Source organism: Lynx rufus, unplaced genomic scaffold, assembly GCF_022079265.1.
Source record: "Lynx rufus isolate CCGP_SWC_20201006 ecotype Redwood Valley unplaced genomic scaffold, mLynRuf1.p SCAF_2, whole genome shotgun sequence".
Taxonomy (NCBI): Eukaryota; Metazoa; Chordata; class Mammalia; order Carnivora; family Felidae; genus Lynx; species Lynx rufus.
In genome coordinates, this window is record NW_025814834.1 from 203,716,361 (window position 1) to 203,725,983 (window position 9,623).

Here is a 9,623-nt window from a genome sequence, read left to right on the forward strand (position 1 = left end):
TAACTTTGTTTTTTTCTTAAGGTGTAAACTAGAGAAATCGTGTCAACTCACAGTAGCATGCTGTTCTTTCGCCTTGTTTGCCGTAAACCTCTCTATTAAGTTTAGTAAAATGTCATCTTTAAGAGTGCTTACTTTTTTTTTTTTAAATTTTTTTTTTTTCAACGTTTTATTTATTTTTGGGACAGAGAGAGACAGAGCATGAACGGGGGAGGGGCAGAGAGAGAGGGAGACACAGAATCGGAAACAGGCTCCAGGCTCTGAGGCATCAGCCCAGAGCCCGACGCGGGGCTCGAACTCGCGGACCGCAAGATCGTGACCTGGCCGAAGTCGGACGCTTAACCGACTGCGCCACCCAGGCGCCCCAAGAGTGCTTACTTTTAATGCTTTTTTAATAAAAGTCCTCAAAATTTCCTTCAGGAATTTACATGCATTTGTTATTTTGACCTCTTCCATTTTCTACACTGGCCCTTTGTCCTTCGCCCCGCCCGTTGTTAGGATTCATCCTTGGCCTGCTTCTCCCTCTACAGGCTCTCTTGGCAACTTCCTCCACTGTCTGCCTTTAACTACCATCTACTAACCGAAGATCAATTTCCTGAGCTCTTTTCCAGTGCCTACCCCATCAGCTCTTCAAGATGAACTTTTCTTACTCTGAACTTATTACTGTGTATATTAATTGTTATGAATGCTATTGCCTGTTAGAATGGGTGACTTTGAACATCCAGTCACCTTCAGAGTAGTCCTCAAATCACACATCTCTTGCTTGAAGCAGCAGTGGCTGTTGGGAGTGCTTTTCTCCTTTAGAGAAATCTATTTTTCCTTTAAATCCAGGTTATTAGGACTTCTCTGAAACCTATCCCGACTAATTTTTCCTTCCTCTTTTCCCTTTAGTACTATGGTATATGTTTTCTTTGAGAATACTGGAGAACCTCATACAACTGGCAGATTATTACCTTTTTGAGAAGATTGGGCCGCATGAGTATTTGTCTTGAATTGTTTTGAAAAGGAAGTCAAAGTTACTGTTTCTGTTTGCATTCTGCAGAGGCAAGTGTAAATAGTATGTACATGCTGGATTTTTTTCTCTGCCTTCTACAAGCCTCTCTAGATGGGAGCATCTTTTCATGTTCATAAATACTAGTTCACTAAATACTGGTGTGCCCAACTTACTGATCCCAGTCCTAGTCTTTTTAGTCATGTAAACTGACACGATCTCTACTTTTATAGAATACTCCAGACGTTCAGGTTTTCTGTCCCATATTTCCCATAATTACTACTGAAACTACATGTTGAAATAAGGTTAACAGTTGAAATAAGGTTAACGTTTCAACTAGGCTTTAAAAAAAGATTGTATTATGTAAGTTTTACTAATACTTTGACCAAATGTTTTAATTTACCTTCTTCCAAGGAAATTTGCTTTTTGAAAATGGTGTATTTACAAAATGTCATTAGAGAATCAGGTTCCTACCTTCTGTGCTTGCCCCATAAATATACGTGGGCCATGGGATAGGCAAGCACCTGTTAATTGTGACTGCTGCTGGGTAGGGGGCTGAAGGTGAATTTCCAGGAGCCACTGTCCCCTTCCTTTCACCACCTACCATAGCTTACAAGAAGAGTTAGTACCAATTTAACATTCTATCTCTGAAGCTCCCAAGTTCAACTGTAGGTCAAGTCCAACAAGACGAATCTAAGGACGATGATGATTCTATTCACATGTTTGTAACTAGGAATAAAGCCCAGCAGGATGCACACACGAAGCACATACTTTGAATACAGAAAACACAAGACATATTTTTTCTGAAACAAGTGAATAATAAATATATATATGAGTGAAAATGAATAGTCATAGCACACATCTTTACAAATTATAAAAAGAGAGCTAATAGAGCCCTGATTTACTGTTATAATTTGACAGTCAAAACAGTTCCTGAAGGAGATTAGACTGCTGTTCCTCTTTCCAAATTCTGTTTAATTTCAGCTGTATATTTCCCATAGAATCTTTCTGCTTTCTTGTTGAATTTAGCATTCCTTTCATTAATGTAGTCGATGTCTGCGTCGTCATTATAAGGACGTCTCCGGCTATATTTGTCTCGTTTTTCAATTCTAGAGGAAGAAAAATTTATAACGTTCAAAATTACTTTCTTTTTTGATATTAATAAAACCTGCTCAAATAGTTAAGAGTATAAAATTCAGTAATGGAAACAAATGTACAAAATTCCAAGCTGCTTTTTTTGTTCTCATAGTTAAGATGGAAGGCAGTATCTTTAGGAAATTCTATATAAAGAAATGGGTTCAGTGAGATTTCCTGAATTTATAAGTCAATAGTACTTTACTTCAGATCTAGTCTTCAGATTGGGAAATAACCCAGGGTCATGTTGAAATACAAGGGCAGTGATATATTACACTACTTTCAGAGTTTATAGTATACTGCTGGTTCTGCCTAATAATTATCCTATTGAAAACACAAATACACAAGTGCTGGTCAATGGGACCACTCTTCAAACTAGTAATTCAAGTCCTCCTTACTCTCTACCCCATTGCTACACTTGAAGACCATGAAGTTATTTTTGTCAGGAGGCATGAAATCAGTACAAAGCTGAAGGCTGCATTATAGTACTTACTGCTTTTCCAAGTCTATGACCATCCTATCAATTTCTTCTGTGGAAGGCACGTGTGTTCCGTGAAGAAGACTGTTGGATGTTGGGTAGAACTCCTCTCCACTGAGAAAGAGCGGGGTGTAAGTAACACCATAGAGATTCTATGCCATCAGAACTGGACAATGTTTAGTGGGCAAAAATGGAAATCTTTGTGATCAGAGTTGATTTCAAAGAGATAGAAATCAGACCTAAAAGAAGATATTTAAGAAATTATATACTCCAGTACCCAAATGAGGTGCCAGCTGAGGACCAGAGGCTAATGGACACAAAGGGAGGCCGAGTTCATACAAATGAAAGAGCTTGAATGAAAACATGGTGTCCTCTGCCCAACTTAGTGCTCTCTCCACACTGAAACAGTCTTGACCTTAAGCACACTACCTGTCTTAGGGAAAGAAAGTGTAGCTTAGCAATGCTTACTGCACAAGTGCACAGGTAAGGGACACAGAATAGCAACAATAATAATCATGAGGATGATGACACAGTACTGTGTGTCAAACATTAAGTATGGCGTATGAATACATTTCATCTTCACAATAATCCTAGGAGATAAACACTACTATTTCCTGTATACAGATGAGGAAACAGGGAGAAAAACTGTATGACAGGTCTAGTAAGTGGTGGAACCAGAACTCAAGGCCAGGAAGCAAAGCTCCAGAATCAGCACTCTTAAATTCAAGCCCTTCCAGTAACATAAAGAATACGCTATTGGGGTGCTTGGGTGATTCAGTCGGTTGAGCATCCAACTCTTGATTTTGGCTCAGGTCATGATCTCAGGGTCATGGGGATCCCAGGGTGATGGGATTGAGCCCCATGTTGGGCTCCGTGCTGGGCATGGAGACTACTTAAGAGAATTTCTCTCTCTCTGCCCTGCTCACACTCTTTCTAAAACAAAAAACAAAAAACAAAAAAAAAAACACTATTAAGTCACACTGACTTACTGTTTTTCTCTCAGTCTTTCATATGTCTCCATGTCAGGTTTGATTTGCTTGGTCAGCCGATGATACTGGCGTAACTGGGCAGCAGCATAATCTAAAATGAGAGCCCAGACTGTTTTAGATGGGGCATTAGTAGCCCTGTTATTAAGAGGCACATTCAATGAAATAAAAGCCAGCTTTACCTGAGAATCCCAGGTCAGGGTTTTTCCTCTTCTTTTTCCTCTCCCATCTTTCCGCATCTTCCGCACTGATCTCCAGCAGCTTCACTTTCTCATAGTCTTCCCCTCTTGCGGCACATTCCTAAAAAGGGGGAAAAACATGACTGCTATCAAGACTGTAAGTTGATTAGCCTGAAAAGAAAACTGTGGAATTTGCTATGTTCTCTAAGAAGTAATACATCTGTAACGACACCAAAAACAGCTGTGGTGGACACATTAGGTGTCTACTGAAATGCTTTCTCCCCTCCTTCCTGGGCTCAGGGCTGCCCATTTCCCAACCTCCCCTGCAGCTGGATCAGGCCAGGTCACTTGGGCTGCTCAACCAGGAACTGACACAGGGGAGACGCATGAGCTTTACGGTTTCTTAAAAAAATTTTTTTTCTTAACGTTTATTTATTATTGAGAGACAGAGACAGAGCGTGAGCATGGGAGGGGCAGAGAGAGGGGGAGACACAGAATCCGAAACAGACTCCAGGCTCCAAGCTGTCAGCACAGAGCCCGACGCGGGGCTTGAACCCATGGACCATGAGATCATGACCTGAGCCGAAGTCGGACGCTCAACCGACTGAGCCACCCAGGCGCCCCTACAGTTTCTTATTGTTGGAGCTTTTGTTACTGTAGCTCACAGACACGTTGTTAAGTGTTCCACGTATTCTATTCTCACAGCTCTCTAAGGGGCAGCTGAGGAGACCGGAGCCAGAATGCTTACCTCCCGTGCCCTACGCTGTCGTGACAAAACACAACACACCCTGGAATCCACAGCTTGTTGAGGATCGGATTGTACTTACTTTTTTCTTTTCTTCTTCCTGTAACTCCCATTCGAGACGAGCTTTTTTAGCTTCCCAGTTTGCAGGCAATTTAAGTCTTTTGTCTTCCTCCACAACTTCTTGGTGGTTTAACTTTCGAGCTTCATTCTACCACCAGGACACAAAATTTGTCAGCCCAGGTATGGAAACAAATCTAAATAGACATGACCTGTCTCCTAGTATGGCAGGCATCCAAAGCAAACTTTCTGGATTTTATCCTGAAAGGAAGAGAGTCACTAGAGAATTTTACGCGGGGATCCGTGGTGGGGAATTTTAGGGAGCGGGAGATTAGGAGGTAAACACCTGTATCTATAGCTTTAAATATTCTTTTCCTACCTTCAAGGAACCGTGTGGTAGGGATGGAAAGAACGACGGTTTGGGAGTAGGAAGCCTGAGGGATATACCGACTTGACTCTCTCTGGCTGTGAGATGTAAGCAAGTTTTTTAGGACCGGATGAAACTGGGCTTCCCACAGTATTGAGTTCCATGGTACAGAGTTACTCGAGAGGATGCTACATGCTACTGAATGCCACCAAATCACATACTGAGAGTCACATGCTATTTTCATCTCTTTAGTTCAAACTGGGTCCAAGACAAATTCTCAGTGACTAATGAGCTTAACACCTCTGAAAACACTTAAAACATACTTTTTATTTAAATGTTTATTTTTGAGAGAGAGAGAGAGTGAGTAGGGGAGGGGCAAGGAGAGAGGGGACAGAATCTCAAGCAGGCTCCACGCTGTCAGCACAGCCCGACGCAAAGCTCGAATGCATGAACTGTAAGATCATGACCTGAGCCGAAACCAAGAGTCAGATGTTTAACCAACTGAGCCACCCAGGTGCCCCATGACACCTTTCTTAACACCTTTTAAAAACAAGTGGGGCAGGAGACACCATCAGAATGCAACCACAAAATCTTGACTGGAAAACTACAAAAAAACCAATCTTTTTACCAACCAAATTAAACAGAATGACTTCCCAGAACTCAAAACAAACAAAACACAAAACTCAAAGACAAAACAAAACCTAGAAACAGAAAAGATGAAAAGCAAACCTACAGATTAAAAAGACATAAAAATTTTAAATTACCATTGAAATAGTGATATTAAATTTAAATAGCAATTTAAAGAAAAACACTGAACAAGCAGACAGGTGGTCACATGTATAAACCATGAAGGTGATATGAGGACTCCAACCTAATTCCCCTATTGTTTATGAAGCTGAGAAAGTTTTTAGCTCAGAGTCAGTGGCAGAGTTAGGCCAAGACTCAAATTTCTTGATTTCTGACGCTTTCCCCTCCCCCCCCCACCTATAAGTATTTTAATACCTCTTTAACAACAATACCATCATCACATTCCCCAAATCATTAATACCTTAGTATCAAATATCCTGTAATGTTCATATTTCCCTGATGGTCTCAAGGCTTCATTATTTTGACAGTTTGAATTCAGACAAGTTCCATATATTGGGATTAGTCAATACATCTCCTAACGTTTATTTAATCTATACTTTCCTTCTCCATCTTTTTTTGCCCTCTGCTTTTTTGGGGACTGTGAAAATGATCAGGTTGACCGTCCTCTGTTTCTCAAAGTGCTAGTTGCCTTCCTATGATGTCCTTTCACATACTCCGTTGACCCCTGTATTTACGGTAAATTTTAGGTCTCGTGGTTTCATTCAATTCAGGTTATTTTTAACAACTCTATTATATGGAACTAGTGTTCTATACTTCTATCAAGACAAGCAATCTCTGATTTGCTCCCTTTTTGTGATGTTTGCAGTTACTGATTACCTAGATCCAGTGATTCGTGAAAGACTGCAAAAGGGTGAGGTTCAAATTGTATTATTCTTCACGCGTCATCCACCCTATTCTCTACAGAGGGTTTCAAATGAAGTATGTGTGTTTGACTAGTTTTCAGATGGAGTTCTTCTGGACAAATACGGGTAACTACGTTCCTCACGCATACCCTGTCTCCAGCTGCCTGCGGGCCCCCCCCACCCTAATTAGGGCTCTGCCTTTCCACTAGTTGCTACTGCTTGGATACCTCTCCCTCCCATCTCCTTGTCTGATAATATCCTACTCATCTTTCAAGCAGCTTAGTTGTCCCATCAGTCTTTAGTTGTTTTTTTTCCTTCTCTGTATTTGAGACACTTTGTTCCTCCCTCTAAAATGGCATTTACAAGTCGTGGAGTCATTATTGGTTATGGACCTGCCTCCATAACCAGGCAGAAGACTTCTCATATTTGCCAAAGTACCCGCACTATCTTGTTGGCTATGGCACATTAGAAGCTGGGGGGGACGGTGGGGGTGGTGGGCACTTTTTGTACAAACGAATGAGTAGCCAACTTGCTGTGTGACAACAAACAAACTCCTTTCCATTTCTGGTCCGTATCCCCCTCCATAAAAAGAAGGGTTTGACAGAATCACGGGCTCAAAGGAGGGTCTAGGGAGAGGTCGATTAAAAAGAAGAATACCAGGGGCACCTGGGTGGCTCAGTCAGTTGGGCATCTGACTTCGGCTCAGGTCATGATCTCATGGTTGGTGAGTTCGAGCCCCGCGTCGGGCTCTGTGCTGACCGCTCAGAGCCTGGAGCCTGCTTCAGATTCTGTCTCCCTCTCTCTCTGCCCCTCCCCCGCTCATGCTCTGTCTCTCTGTCTCTCTCTCTCTCTCTGTCAAAAGTAAATAAACATTAAAAAAATTAAAAAGAAGAATACCAATGTCTGGGTCGAGAAACTGATTAAATAGGACACTGGAAGTGAGGCCTAAGCATGAACATTTTTTAAAAGTTCTCAAAGTGATTCCAGTGTGCTCCCGGGGTTGCGGTCCGCCGGGAAAGATCTTCCTCTGCCCTGCGGGTCTGTCAGGCGCGCTGGTGCGGCTTCACCGTCCCTCCGCAAACGCGCACAGGCCTGCCTGGGTGACAGGTCTCGGATGCCTCCGGGGCCACTCACCCGCTTCAGGTGCAGCTCCCGGAATTTGCGCAGCCTCTGTTCGCGCTTCTGGGCGGCCAGCTCCGTGGCCGCAGCTGGGGGCAGCTCCCCTTCTTCCGCGCAGTCCACCGGCACCTGCGGCGAGGAGGACCCGTTGGAGCCGGGGCGGCCCAGGCCGATTCCCCCCGCCGGCCCCACGGTGTGTGCGCCTCCCTCTCTGGCATCGCCTCGACGTCTAGGCCAAACCTCTACCTGCAGACGCTCCTATCCCAGACCCCTGGACAAAGCCTGCCACCCACCTTAGCCTCAGCCTCCGCAGCCATCATCACCCGACAGCGCCTTATCCTCCACACTTCCGGCGACAACAAACAACTTTTCTGACTCTCTTGCTCACTTCCGGCGGCCAGGCGCCACAGGTTTCCGGAGAAACCCCGCCCCTTTCTGCTTCTTTGGGACATGAGGAACCAATCCCCGCCCGCCGCAGCCCTGGGTGGTGTCCGATTGGGCCAGGCCTGTGCGCAGGCGCCTTGAGTGGAGCCAACAGGTCGACGTGGGTAAAACCGGAGACTGGGCGTCAACGGCGTTGGGGAGGTAAAGAGGAGGAAGAGGGAAAAAAGGGAATAAGCCACCAAATGTATGAGAAAGCGACCTGGAGCACAGGTTGTGCCCGTCAACTGGCCAGCCTTGTAGTTCAAATTTCTGAGTAACGAATCGAAAAGAAGGAACAAATTGGGGGTTATTTGGGATCTCGAGCATCTTCATGATGCGGTAAGATTTCTTGGATTAATTTGAGGCTTTGACTTTCTTCGGAAAATTCTGCACAGAACACCGTTCTTTGTACATCTGTCCATTCATTCAATAATGAACTGTATAATCGCTCTTATTTATTGACAAATTAGTCTATTCTTTGGTTCATCATCTATGAAAAATAATACAGCAATACCCATGTCAACATAGCAGCTTGAGGACAAATTAGATAATATGGGTGAAGTATCTGTGACTAGTCACCTGACCCGCAGCAAATGATGAGAACTGATTTTTAATCAGTTGGCATTAGATGTGTCCCCTCCTGTCTGAGATTTTCTTAAGTGTCTTTCTTCAGGAAAGCCCTAACCACCACCCCCTGAAGGGTCAGTGTCCCCTCTTGTAGCTCTTCATACTTTCTGCTTTGTTGCGTTTACTTAAGTGTAATTAAATAAGCGTGGAATTACTTGTTTGATGCTGTTGATTTAAATGAGACAGGTTTCTTAACCAGTTTTAAAGCAGCAAATGTAGGCCTTTGTTTTTTCTGTATCATGAATGAATTGACAGAGGAGTCTTACAAGTATTTCTATTCTTTAGGAACACAGAAATGTCAGTGGCAAAATTATTTTCAGTAAGATCACATCAGAATTACAGGTTTTGCAGAATATTTTGTCAGAGCCCTAGAAACCAAAACCAAGTACTTAAGGAGTGTTTAATGAGAGGGCTGTTTACAAAGCTGTAGACTGGGTTAAGAGAAACCAGCGAAAGAAAGTGAAGCATTCTGGGGCTAGAAGCAGGGGGAAGCTATTCCTACCCCTAATCCTAAAGAGGCAAGGGAAGGACAGGATGGGGGAGGGTCTTCAGACAGAGGCTGTGAGTAAAGAAATGCAACCATAGGGGCGCCTGGGTGGCTCAGTCGGTTAAGCGGCCGACTTCAGCTCAGGTCACGATCTCACGGTCTGTGGGTTCAAGCCCCACATCGGGCTCTGGGCTGATGGCTCAGAGCCTGGAGCCTGCTTCCGATTCTGTGTCTCCTTCTCTCTCTGCCCCTCCCCCATTCATGCTCTGTCTCTCTCTGTCTCAAAAATAAATAAAAATGTTAAAAAAGAAAAAAAAAATTTAAAAAGAAATGCAACCATAATCCAGGCAGGGAATAAGTATCCTGACCTCATTTCTCCCAGACTTCTCTTCTGTAGATGCCACTCATTGGCAGGACCCAATGAGAAGAGAGCAATAAACAAGAGGGCTTATTGATGTAGTCCATTCAGGCCAGCATTTGTGGGTGCAGAACACCCACAAATGGGTGGGTGGACACTGGAGGAGAGTGGTTGTAAAGGAGCAA

The 9,623-nt window shown here is 43.6% G+C and overlaps 1 protein-coding gene across 2 annotated transcripts; it reads right to left on the reverse strand.

Annotated features, from left to right (window-relative positions):
- Positions 1 to 1,765: 1,765 nt before the first annotated feature.
- Positions 1,766 to 7,876, reverse strand: LOC124515089 (pre-mRNA-splicing factor SYF2). 2 transcript variants are annotated; one of them, XM_047083619.1, is made up of 7 exons: positions 7,837 to 7,876; positions 7,559 to 7,672; positions 4,593 to 4,718; positions 3,769 to 3,886; positions 3,590 to 3,680; positions 2,616 to 2,714; positions 1,766 to 2,097 (listed from the first exon to the last, which is right to left on the reverse strand). In XM_047083619.1, the coding sequence occupies exons 1-7, from the start codon at positions 7,861 to 7,863 to the stop codon at positions 1,932 to 1,934; spliced, it is 741 nt and encodes a 246-aa protein (XP_046939575.1). In that variant the 5' UTR covers positions 7,864 to 7,876; the 3' UTR covers positions 1,766 to 1,931. The 2 variants fall into 2 exon arrangements, with proteins under 2 accessions (XP_046939575.1, XP_046939576.1); XM_047083620.1 differs by having other exon boundaries at positions 2,010 to 2,097; positions 2,616 to 2,766.
- Positions 7,877 to 9,623: the final 1,747 nt, after the last annotated feature.